The following is a 13,356-nucleotide window of genomic DNA, read 5'->3' as shown; positions in this document are numbered from 1 at the left end:
TGTTACTAAAATGTCTTATTGTTTCATATTATTCATATCATTTTAATTAATTTCCCAACAACTAATGGAACGCATGCTTTTTAAAAAGTCCAAAAACAGTTTGTAGGTGTAGGCCACAGAAATCCAGATAGAAAATGTATCACGCAAAAAATTCCCTACAACTAATCATTAAAGTGTGCATGGTTAGAATAGCAAAATAAATATACTTTTCGACATTAAAATGAAAGAGTAAAGTCGTGCATCCAATCAAACTAGTATTTGGCCCCGTGTTCGTTCATGGTGTTTGGCTGATAAAGCACACTTCTGCTGTTTATGCACGATTAATTACTTCAACCAGCATTTTTATTCAGCTGTGCTCATCTATATCCAAAATCAAAGCTAAAGCCATCTCAACTAAAAACTGATCAAATACCACTGAACACAAACACAATACCAGGAAGCTGATATCAGCCTTTTCAAACAACTTCCTACATTTTCTCTTTAAACACACAGTCACGTTCAATGTATTTCAGTCAGACTGTCTGCAGTAGTGTTAGACTTCTAAACATAACATACAACACTTACATGCTTCTGGGAAGTGAACAGTAAATCTACTCCCGTCCGCCATTACATACAGTTCAAGAAAACATGTAAGGGGCCCACCCCATGTCCCTCCTTTATTGGCAACATTGCCACAGCATTAGTGAACACATACTGTACATACTTAAACATTTACACATAGAGAAAGATATATAAAAGCCACCTATTTGTGTGCCTTTGTGTGTGTAATTAGAGCATAATGTCAAGAAGGTTGGTTTTGTTTTCACTTTATTTTGCCTGATCTGTCTGTGTCTGCTTGTTCATATCAGTGATCATCCCTATGCCCTGTTCCCTTGTGAGAATGTCAGTGGGTCTCTTTTAGTGCAAAGTCTATTTGGGACGATCCTACAGCATAGCTGTCATGATCCCTTCAAAGTGCCCTGCGAAGGCATCATTTGTGCCATTTGGACCACACCCTCTCTCAAGGGAATCAAGATTAAAATAGCATTTTTATGTGTGTCGTTTGTCCCACTGGTTGATCTTTTCAAACCTCACTGCAGGTTTGAGTTTGCTTGAGTTTCATCTGTTGCTCTGAAGGAGGTTTTCATTGCATGATGTTTGATGGAAGTGTTTGAGGTGTTTCTCTTGGTTTGGTCTAGCTCAGTTTTTATTCAGGAATGTCAAAACAGCTCTCAATCTCCAATATCTCTTCATCAGTTCTTTGGAATAAAAACATAATACGAGACTGATATTGTTCTGAATGCATCTGTGTTATGCCAGACTGTATGTATCTTATTTCAGCTCTAGTAAAAATGCAGTCTGGAATATGATGCTCTTCACCCTTCTGAACACCAGATGGAGACCTGCACTCACTCATTAAGGGGGATTGTGCCAGCAAGGCCACATTGTATTTCCACAGGTTCATTTGTAATAGTAATGCTACATTAATATTTATATACATAGTGAACAGGGAGTTCTCCTCAACCACCACCAGTGTGCAGCATCCACCTGGATGATTGACAGCAGCCATAGTGCGCCAGTACACTCACCACACACCAGCTGCTGATGGAGAGGAGAGTTATAGAGCCAATTAATGGATGGGGATTATTAGGAGGCCATGATTGAGAAGGGCCAATGGGGGGATTTTAATTGGGATTTTTAATGACCACAGACAGTCAGGACCTCGGTTTAACGTCTCATCTGAACATGATTGTGTTCTGTGGGTCACTGACAAATAAGTTTGTTTGACAAGGCAATAAAAATTAGATTATGTATTTTTTTAATCTAGTTCATAACACGTGTCAAGTTTGTAAAAATATAAACCATAGCATTTTCTACAAAATAATTATTCAGTGACTATAAAATGTCATGTGGTGTAACCGTCAAGGAAAAGGTATTAAAATGCATGAGTGTACACCGCTTAATAATTCATTAAAAAAACAAAAAGAGTTCAAACATATTGCTCAAGGTGACAAATATTTTTTTACAAATATCTTGAGTTTTGGAGTTAACAATAAAGACGTTTTCTCTTTTTTTTTTTTTTTTTTTTTTTTTGCACTTGACCAAAACTAAATGTGCCTTTTCATAAAAATGATATAATTGATATGATTTTTTATTTTTTATTTCACCTATGTTTTTAGTCACATGCACAAAATGACCTATATGTTGGTTAAAGCACCTGACCTGACTAATTTTGGTGGACAAAACTTTTTAAATATGAATCCTATTTTAAAACAAAATTGGTTCACTGCATATTTTCAAAGAAATACAATTATATTCTGCACTACTTTGGCCAACATTTAATTTTCAAAAAATTGAGCTTTTAATGAGACTTTGAGTTATTTATATTTTTTTTACTGTCTCTGGACGGTCCCACCACTAAGACGTTTTTTACTTTAAGCCCAAAATATCAAAATGTTTCAGTAATTGAAAACATGTTCATCATAGAATTTGAGTTTTGTGTGAATTGCCATTTTTGGAATAATGTAATAGATCTGGACACAAATATGATCGTCACATCACTGACCCCTGTACTCTCTCTCTCTCTGTTCTGTATGTGTTTGTTTCAGGTCACTAATTAATTTACTTCACCTTACAACTGCACCTGGGTATTACTGACAGCGCAAACACTCTCTCTCACACACACACTCAAACAAACAAACAAACAAACACAAACACACACACACACACAAACAAACACAAACACACACAAACATACACACACACTAAAACAAACACACACACACACACACACACACACACACTCACACACACACACACACACACTCAAACAAACAAACCACACACACACACACACACACACACACACACACTCAAACAAACCACACACACACACACACTCAAACAAACAAACCACACACACACACACACACAAACATATATACACACACACTCAAACAAACACACACACACACACACACACACACTCACACACACACAAACACACACACTCAAACACAAACACACAAACACACACACACACACTCACTCACACACACACTCAAACAAACACACAAACATATACAGACATACACTCAAACAAACAAACACACACAAACATATACACACACACACACTCAAACAAACAAACACAAACACACAAACACACACTCAAACAAACACACACTCACACAAACACACACACTCAAACAAACACACACACACACACACACTCACAAACACACTTAGACACACACACACACACACACACACACTCATTTTAAAGTCTGAATGAATAGAGCTGTTCATGTTGTAGTCTAAAAACCCGGAAGAGAATTCGGCATGGGTTCCATCATTTTTCCGGTGGGATTTAATAATGGCAGTTTTGTCTTGTTTTTGTCATCTGTTGCGTGTATCGCTCAGGTTTCGTTTAATATGAGAATGTGTGTGGGTTGGCATAGGCATATACAGGTGCATCTCAATAAATTAGAATGTCGTGGAAAAGTTCATTTATTTCAGTAATTCAACTCAAATTGTGAAACTCGTGTATTAAATAAATTCAATGCACACAGACTGAAGTAGTTTAAGTCTTTGGTTCTTTTAATTGTGATGATTTTGGCTCACATTTAACAAAAACCCACCAATTCACTATCTCAAAAAATTAGAATACATCATAAGACCAATAAAAAAAACATTTTTAGTGAATTATTGGCCTTCTGGAAAGTATGTTCATTTACTGTATATGTACTCAATACTTGGTAGGGGCTCCTATTGCTTTAATTCCTGCCTCAATTCGGCGTGGCATGGAGGTGATCAGTTTGTGGCACTGCTGAGGTGGTATGGAAGCCCAGGTTTCTTTGACAGTGGCCTTCAGCTCATCTGCATTTTTTGGTCTCTTGTTTCTCATTTTCCTCTTGACAATACCCCATAGATTCTCTATGGGGTTCAGGTCTGGTGAGTTTGCTGGCCAGTCAAGCACACCAACACCATGGTCATTTAACCAACTTTTGGTGCTTTTGGCAGTGTGGGCAGGTGCCAAATCCTGCTGGAAAATGAAATCAGCATCTTTAAAAAGCTGGTCAGCAGAAGGAAGCATGAAGTGCTCCAAAATTTCTTGGTAAACGGGTGCAGTGACTTTGGTTTTCAAAAAACACAATGGACCAACACCAGCAGATGACATTGCACCCCAAATCATCACAGACTGTGGAAACTTAACACTGGACTTCAAGCAACTTGGGCTATGAGCTTCTCTACCCTTCCTCCAGACTCTAGGACCTTGGTTTCCAAATGAAATACAAAACTTGCTCTCATCTGAAAAGAGGACTTTGGACCACTGGGCAACAGTCCAGTTCTTCTTCTCCTTAGCCCAGGTAAGACGCCTCTGACGTTGTCTGTGGTTCAGGAGTGGCTTAACAAGAGGAATATGACAACTGTAGCCAAATTCCTTGACATGTCTGTGTGTGGTGGCTCTTGATGCCTTGACCCCAGCCTCAGCCCATTCCTTGTGAAGTTCACCCAAATTCTTGAATCGATTTTGCTGGACAATCATAAGGCTGCGGTTCTCTCGGTTGGTTGAGCATCTTTTTCTTCCACACTTTTTCCTTCCACTCAACTTTCTGTTAACATGCTTGGATACAGCACTCTGTGAACAGCCAGCTTCTTTGGCAATGAATGTTTGGGGCTTACCCTCCTTGTGAAGGGTGTCAATGATTGTCTTCTGGACAACTGTCAGATCAGCAGTCTTCCCCATGATTGTGTAGCCTAGTGAACCAAACTGAGAGACCATTTTGAAGGCTCAGGAAACCTTTGCAGGTGTTTTGAGTTGATTAGCTGATTGGCATGTCACCATATTCTAATTTTTTGAGATAGTGAATTGGTGGGTTTTTGTTAAATGTGAGCCAAAATCATCACAATTAAAAGAACCAAAGACTTAAACTACTTCAGTCTGTGTGCATTGAATTTATTTAATACACGAGTTTCACAATTTGAGTTGAATTACTGAAATAAATGAACTTTTCCACGACATTCTAATTTATTGAGATGCAGCTGTAATGCCTTATTTTCTTGGCATGTGTTTTGTTGTCTTGTGAGAGCATGTGGCTTTGTTTTGTTTCTGTCTCTGTCTTACATCATACCCCGCCTCCTTGTTTGCTTATTATTAGTTCATTTGCCTCACCTGTCTCCTGTTATCCCATCTGATTTCTCTCCCTATTTTAGTCTCCTTGTGTGTGCTGTCTAGTGCCAGTTCATCTTGTGATTTAGTTGGTCTTGTATGTGTGTTTTGGTCATGTTCCTTGTCAGTCCTGTTCCCCTGCCTTCTTCCCCAGCCTGGATTACTTCCTTTGTTGTTTTTCCCCCTTGTGGGAGTTTTGGTTTGATTTTTGCCCTTTTGTATGTATTAATAAATTCATATAATTTAACTTGTACCTCAACAGTGAATTTTGAAGCTGCCGTGTGTTTTAAAGAAGTATATAATTCAATTCAGCTTGAAAATTCCTGATGAAACCCATAGCGAATTCTCTTCCAGGTTCACCTACAAATTCACATCATGGTTGAACAGCTCTATAGAGACATGATGAGGTCAGAGGTCAAGGCAAAATGTCACTTTCAGTTCACTGATGATCTGAGTTTGTCCTGCAGATAATTCCCCACTCATCTCCTGCAGTTATCTGTTAAATACTCCAAGCTCTGTGGATATTTATAATGAAATACATGACAGAAAATGTATTCATAACCGAGTCAAATATGAATCTGTCAATAGTGCAGTGTTGACACTGAATTTAACGTGTTTAATCTGTATGCACACACACACACACATATGACGTCAGTGTGGACCCTGATTGACCTGAGGGCGGGAAGATTCTGCTACTCACTTCACTCATTCAGTGTCTGACTGTACACACACCAGCTGCACCGGATTCTCCACATCCGATTAAACAACAGGTGAGTGTGATATTACAGGATCTATTAACACCAACCATTACTTTATTACATGTGTTGTTGTGTGTCCTGACTGAAGGTTGTGTAGTTTGTGAGCGTTAAATGTGTTGTGTGTCCTGACTGAAGGTTGTGTAGTTTGTGAGCGTTAAATGTGTTGTTGTGTGTCCTGACTGAAAGTTGTGTAGTTTGTGAGCTTTAAATGTGTTGTGTGTCCTGACTGAAGGTTGTGTAGTTTGTGAGCTTTAAATGTGTTGTGTGTCCTGACTGAAGGTTGTGTAGTTTGAGCATTAAATGTGTTGTGTGTCCTGACTGAAGGTTGTGTAGTTTGTGAGCGTTAAATGTGGTAGTGTGTGTGTGTCTGTGTGTGTCCTGACTGAAGGTTGTGTAGTTTGTGAGCTTTAAATGTGTTGTGTGTCCTGACTGAAGGTTGTGTAGTTTGTGAGCTTTAAATGTGTTGTGTGTCCTGACTGAAGGTTGTGTAGTTTGAGCATTAAATGTGTTGTGTGTCCTGACTGAAGGTTGTGTAGTTTGTGAGCTTTAAATGTGTTGTGTGTCCTGACTGAAGGTTGTGTAGTTTGAGCATTAAATGTGTTGTGTGTCCTGACTGAAGGTTGTGTAGTTTGTGAGCTTTAAATGTGTTGTGTGTCCTGACTGAAGGTTGTGTAGTTTGAGCATTAAATGTGTTGTGTGTCCTGACTGAAGGTTGTGTAGTTTGTGAGCGTTAAATGTGGTAGTGTGTGTGTGTCTGTGTGTGTCCTGACTGAAGGTTGTGTAGTTTGTGAGTGTTAAATGTGTTGTTGTGTGTCCTGACTGAAGGTTGTGTAGTTTGTGAGCGTTAAATGTGTTGTTGTGTGCCCTGACTGAAGGTTGTGTGTGTGTGTGTGTGTGTGTGTGTGCGCGTGTGCGCATGTGTCCTGACTGAAGGTTGTGTGTGTGTGTGTGTGTGTGTGTGTGCGCGCGCGCGTGCGCATGTGTCCTGACTGAAGGTTGTGTAGTTTGTGAGCGTTAAATGTGGTGTTGTGTGTCCTGACTGAAGGTTGTGTGTGTGTGTGCGTGCGCGTGCGCATGTGTCCTGACTGAAGGTTGTGTAGTTTGTGAGCGTTAAATGTGGTGTTGTGTGTCCTGACTGAAGGTTGTGTGTGTGTGTGTGTGTGTGCGCGCATGTGTCCTGACTGAAGGTTGTGTGTGTGTGTGTGTGTGTGTGTGTGTGTGTGTGTGCGCGCATGTGTCCTGACTGAAGGTTGTGTAGTTTGTGAGCGTTAAATGTGTTGTTGTGTGTCCTGACTGAAGGTTGTGTAGTTTGTGAGCGTTAAATGTGTTGTTGTGTGCCCTGACTGAAGGTTGTGTGTGTGCGCGTGTGCGCATGTGTCCTGACTGAAGGTTGTGTAGTTTGTGAATGTGTTTTTTTTTTTGTTGTGTCTCTTCATCAGTTGAGAGGATGCGGGTTGGAGTGCTGCTGATCCTGATACTGACATCAGTACTCAACACACATGCTCAAGGTACATCTGTCTTTCTGTCTGTCTGTCTGTCTGTCTGTCTAACTGTCTGTCTGTCTATCTGTCTGTCTGTCGGTCTATATATCTGTCTGTCTGTCTAACTGTCTGTCTTATTATATTCGTTCTACTACTCTGATCATTTTAGCATCCTGTCATTCTAATTTATCTATTGTTTAATGTGTTATTTATACATATCTTTTGTTCCATGTTCTGTAAATATGTCATTATTTCTATCCATCGTCCTATATATCTAATTGTTTACCGATATATGTCCTTTAAGTCTTATCTCATACACAATTTCTAAAGGCACTTGTTTTATTTTTGGTAATCTGTTCAACCTAATACACTTTTACCCAATCAAATGAAATATTAGTAAGTCTCTTCTGTCATCTTCATTGTTTGTTAATGACACTGGAAATGTAAACTTGTCTTTCACCATCTACACACAATTCTTGACTGGGCTTGCTAAAAGTGTCGATTGGAAGGAGTGGCATCTACATTTATCTCATTTACAATCCCGTAAAACATGTTTATGTGCGGCAGTTTTAAGTAGCTTCGGGAAATGTATTCTCGAGGCTTTCGAGGAGAGCGACAGCATTCCCTCCCTGAAGAATCATTGAGAGTTTAACGCTTTTGTCAGGGAGTAAGCTGCTCACCTGGAGCACATCCAGACGACACGTTCAGATCTGTTTGTTAAATACCTGCCATCAATCTCAGCTCTCACCTCAGGTGTCTACAGGATGCAGAACTGATACAATATAAACCAGCGTGTGATACAGTATCAAGAGGAAAACTCTAACAACAACTTGAAATGAGCTGAAAATACAAAAAATGATTGTATCTACACTGCAAGGTGATGCAACAAAACTAGACCATTTCAAGGACTATTCGGCGGTTTAAGGAAGTGACGTCTTTGTCCTTTGACAACTAGCAGGAAATGTTCAAACTCATTCAAAACAAATTGTGCTCAGTTCTTAAGACTCAATAGAAAATGTCTAACAATGAAGTAAATGTTTTTTTACTAACATGCAATAGTGGGGCAAAATGAAATGGTAAACCAACAATAAATGCATATTTATTTTTCATTTGACTGTTTCATCGATTTAGTGAAAGTTTTAACAATACTTTGAAATATGTAACTTTATAATGAGACATGAGTGTTTTCTCACTTGTCACAATTGTGTCCACTTACATTACTTGATTTATATGAGCCAGATTTATCTTATTAATACATCAATAATAGACTCTTTAAACTTTTTATATAACAAAAATTGGGAGTATGTGTATTATGACAGGTTTTACAGGCTTACTTTTTTGGAGGCGTTGACACATACGTCATCCTGGGGCAAAGTGGAATTAAATGGCTCTGATCATGTGACTGTTTGCGCCAAGGTTATCGTAAACTAAAACGAAGACTAAAACTAAATGTAAAAACATTTTCGTAAACTTAAAAAATAACGTAATTGGAAAAAGTGAAGCTAAACTAAAATTCATGGCTCTGAAACTAACTGAAATAAAATTAAAATAATCTTGAATAAGATTTAGTTTTCGGTTTTGTTTTGGTGTTTTTTAACCTTTAAACCCGCCATTACAGTAACGCGAAGATGCCACTAGATGGCGATAATAGACGGCTTAATATCTCATTGCATCGGCAACAGAGCGAGAATCACTACCAGAGAGGCAAAGCAGATGACAATCTTTTCACTCATTCTGTCTTGCCATGTCAATCTGTGATTTTGATTTAGATTTAATTTGGAACCGGTAAAGAGTTTAGTTTGAAGTTCAGCAGGGCTCGACATTAACGCTTGTCTGGGACAAGTGGATTTTTGAAGGGTCAAGTAAAAGAGAAAAGTAGCCTGAATGATAATAACGAACCCCCCACCCAAGGCCTTATTTGTTCTTATTCTGATGTTAAAAACTAATACAGGGGGGGCCTGGGTAGCTCAGTGAGTATTGACGCTGACTATCACACCTGGAGTCGCGAGTTTGAATCCAGGGTGTGCTGAGTGACTCCAGTCAGGTCTCCTAAGCAACCAAATTGGCCTGGTTGCTAGGGAGGGTAGAGTCACATGGGGTAACCTCCTCGTGCTCGCTATAATGTGGTTCTCGCTCTCGGTTGGGTGTGTAGTGAGTTGTGCGTGGATGCCGCGGAGAATAGCGTGAAGCCTCCACACGAGCTGCGTCTCCGTGGCAACGCGCTCAACAAGCCACGTGATAAGATGCGCGGATTGACGGTCTCAGACGCGGAGGCAACTGAGATTCGTCCTCTGCCACCCGGATTGAGGCGAGTCACTACGCCACCACGAGGACTTAGAGTGCATTGGCAATTGGGCATTCCAAATTGGGGAGAAAAAAAAAACTAATTTTTGTTTTATATATGTTTATATTTCGCTAGCGAATATCTAGGAATAGCTGCGTGATTTGACAGGACAAGCGGCTTTTTGTGTGCTCACATGCTCCGAGAACGCTCGTAATGTGGATACACTCCTGAACGATCAAATACATTTCAAAATTGCACCAAAATGCCCCGTCTTGGTGAGGTATTCATTTAAACTCCGAGAGTGATGTCTAAAGTGAACGTAAACAGTGGGGGGGAAAGAAGACTTGTGTCGAAATATTGGACTTGTTGGTGTAAATGTAACCTAATAGACCTGCTGCTGTTGTTAATACTAATCAAACCATTACTGTCATGATTAGCAGAGTAAGGACCCAAATGCAGAGGGAAATAAAAATAATTTATTATTTATTAATACCAAAAAACTACAACAACAACAAACTACCCCATGGGGGAAAACACAATCCAGGATGAGAGGCTGGGCTGGCTCAAAAAGGAGCAGGACACAAAACCAATAGGGACCGACAAGACGAATTGGCACAGGACAGCGCACATGAGACTAAAATAGTTGAGAAATCAACAGGTTAATAGCAGGGCAGGTGAGACAAATGAACAGATAATGGGCAAACAAGGAGGCGGGGTATGACGCAGGACTGAGAGACACGAGGCAAAACAAACAAAACAAAGCCACATGCTCTCACAAAACACAAACACCCAAATGGCACGAGTGCATATCGCCAAGACAATAAGGCAACTTGTGCTCATGCATGGTAATGCCAGCAAAGCAATGCCATGCACTTTCACACTAGGCAAAGCCTTGAGCATACATCACGAGGCAAACACCACACGATGCACGCAACAGGTGACAAAGCGAGACAAGACACTTTCGGCCACAAATAAAACCGACATCTAAGACAGATGTGACCGAACCCCAGCACAACGTGAAGACGGCTCACGACCTGGACGCAGAGCGCAAAGCGAGTGCAACGCAAAGCGCGGTCACGAGAGACAGACACATACAGTCGACATGAGTGCATGCCGCCAAGATGACATAAGAGCAATGCACTCATGCCAATAAAAGACAAGATGCATGAGTGTCCGGATCCCGACACCAGAACCGAAACTGAACCAGACAGGAGAGTCGGGATCCAGACACGCTCCGAACATGAAACGCAAGACCGACCGAAGAGAGCACGGCAGGGAAGCCACAACCCGAATCCGTGCGCTCACACAGACAAAAAAACGCAACGCAACACAGACACGGAACAAGAGTGTCAGGATCCTGTCACCACAAAAACTCAGACTGACAAAGTGACAGGATTTGCATTTGATATCTCTGAAGGTGAGGTCAAAGGTCAGGCTGAGGCATGACATTGTGTCTGACTAAAAGGGGACAAAGAGACACAAACGGCAATTTGAAAATCGCTGTCAGTGTGAATGCCCCTTTAGATCACTCTGTGGTAAACATCTGAATAAATCTGAACCGGATGATCAGGCAGGAGCGTCTCATGGTAAGTCTTTGCATCTGTCTCATTCTGCTCTTTCAGTTCTGAGTTTAATGTCACTGCTCAGTCATATATTTAGATGGGGGATATAAACACACAGAGCAGAGGCTGATGGGTTTTGGCTGTAGAAACGTGACATTAGTGTGGAGACTGATGGCTTGTTTGTGTGTGTGGTTGTGTGTGTTTGTGTAATTTATGATAAACATGATTACAGGGAACAATGGCTGAAATGAGAGAGGGAAAAAAAGAGAAATTCTTTGTCAAGCTTCCAGAAGTCTCCGTCTGTTTCAGGAATGTTTGCCTTTTGCATTTTCTTAGTCTCTTTTTACCCGCATCATTCTCTGGAAACAGTATTGCGTTTGCTAAACTAAAAAAATATATATATATACTGTATATACAAAAAAGCCTAGATGGAACCTATGTGAGGTGCGTTTTAATTACCACAGAAGCCACAAGTCTTAACTATCACCAAAACGCAGAATGAGACATTTTTTTCTGCAAGTGTGGAGTTCAAAGCGGCATTTAACGTATAGTCACAGTCTACCGGCTGATTAATATTGTGAAGGATGAGAGATTAAGAGATTTAATGCCCATTGCAATGAATATGCAACCTACAGTATGTGAGCACTATCAATAAGTCACACTCCCACTGAGACTTTGGGAAACGTTTAATGTTTCTTGAATTGGAGATATTTTAGAGCATTTCTATCTTTATACTGTGGAAGGATTTGTTTGGAAAATATTAATAAAGCATTATATTGTTACATATTGTTTTGCTCTCTTTCCTAAAATGGAAATAAATGCATTTTGACAGGAAAAGAAGTAGTGTCAGATTTCAGCATTTTTTAAATCTGCGATTAATCGCGATTAATTACAAAAGATTGAGATTAATCGTGATTAAAAATGTATATTTATATCTATTGACAGCACTAATATATATATATATATCATTTATGATGATGTATATAGACTATATAGACTGTCGATAGATTAAGGTAAATGCTGGCTTATATATCCTGTGATTTGATTGGCAGATTAGATGAGAATACTCCTCACCTTACCCAAAAATAAATTCAGCCTCGCAAAGCACCATAGTTATCGCTTAACTAAAGTGCTCAGTGTTAAACCATCACAGTGGTTTCAAATTCATACTGTATTCTTATAATTGGAACAGATAACTGTGGGTGTGCTTTAATAATCTCACATCATAATGGAGAAACAATATTAATAACCCAAGACATTTGTCTTTCTGTTTTGCACCACAACCATTTGGCACTGTGAGACTTTTACAGGGTTAAAGGTCAGTGCAAAAATGTCTAATAATGGCTTGAGGTAGTATTATCATAAGTCATGGGGACACCGCTCGTTTCCAGTCTTATTCACTGTATCTTGTTCTGCACAGAGTTATTCTCTCTGCAAGTCCACACTAGATGTATACTTGAAAAATGCTTCACGGTCATTCTACATGATCTGTCTCTCTCTGTGTGTGTGCCCTGTATCTCTCTCTCACTTGTGAGCTGCTGTTCTGACTGTTGATTGCAGCCACTGGTTACATGTAACAAGTGACACAGTTTGCATAAGTGTGTGTGTGTGTGTGTGGTGTCTGATGGGCTCTTTTGTTTAGTACTGATGCATTTTATCTTTCAATTTTATAATAATTAATAATAGTTTGCCTGAAAAACAAGGTCAGAAGTCAGTCAGAGGAATGAACTTGCCATGAGCTACTGTACACCTGACCCTATCTCTGATTCCACCCTGTCTCTTGTCACGCGTAACCAGACCTTTGACTAGCTCACCACCTAGCAATATATGTCATATTATTATCATTAATTATTATTTTCATGAACACCTTGGTTTGTAGCGCATATAGTTTTACCGTTTGTCACATTTTGCCATTGTTTCATCAGACACTACGGCACAGGCAGAATGAATGACAGATCAGGTGCTGAAACGCTCCATCTGTCATGACCAGTGAGACACTTACAATGGAAGTCAATGGGGTCAATCTGTAAACATTAAAATACTCACTGTTTCAAAAATATAGACACTAGATATGTGTGTTAACATGATTTTACTGTGATAAAATCACTTACTAACCACA

General features: G+C 39.7%; 1 protein-coding gene across 1 annotated transcript in view; it reads left to right on the top strand.

Annotated features, from left to right (window-relative positions):
* Positions 1 to 5,884: 5,884 nt before the first annotated feature.
* Positions 5,885 to 13,356, top strand: part of LOC127421211 (collagen alpha-1(XIV) chain) — an 86,790-nt gene continuing 79,318 nt past the window's right edge. The window contains exons 1-2 of the mRNA XM_051664064.1: positions 5,885 to 5,922; positions 7,350 to 7,418. Coding sequence (XP_051520024.1) covers positions 7,358 to 7,418 — 61 coding nt within the window. The 5' untranslated portion in view covers positions 5,885 to 5,922; positions 7,350 to 7,357. The remainder of the gene's footprint in view (positions 5,923 to 7,349; positions 7,419 to 13,356) is intronic.

This window comes from Myxocyprinus asiaticus, chromosome 30 (genome assembly GCF_019703515.2).
Source record: "Myxocyprinus asiaticus isolate MX2 ecotype Aquarium Trade chromosome 30, UBuf_Myxa_2, whole genome shotgun sequence".
Lineage (NCBI taxonomy): Eukaryota > Metazoa > Chordata > Actinopteri > Cypriniformes > Catostomidae > Myxocyprinus > Myxocyprinus asiaticus.
The sequence above is the reverse complement of the archived record's forward strand: the minus strand, read 5'-3'. Positions and strand labels throughout refer to the sequence as shown.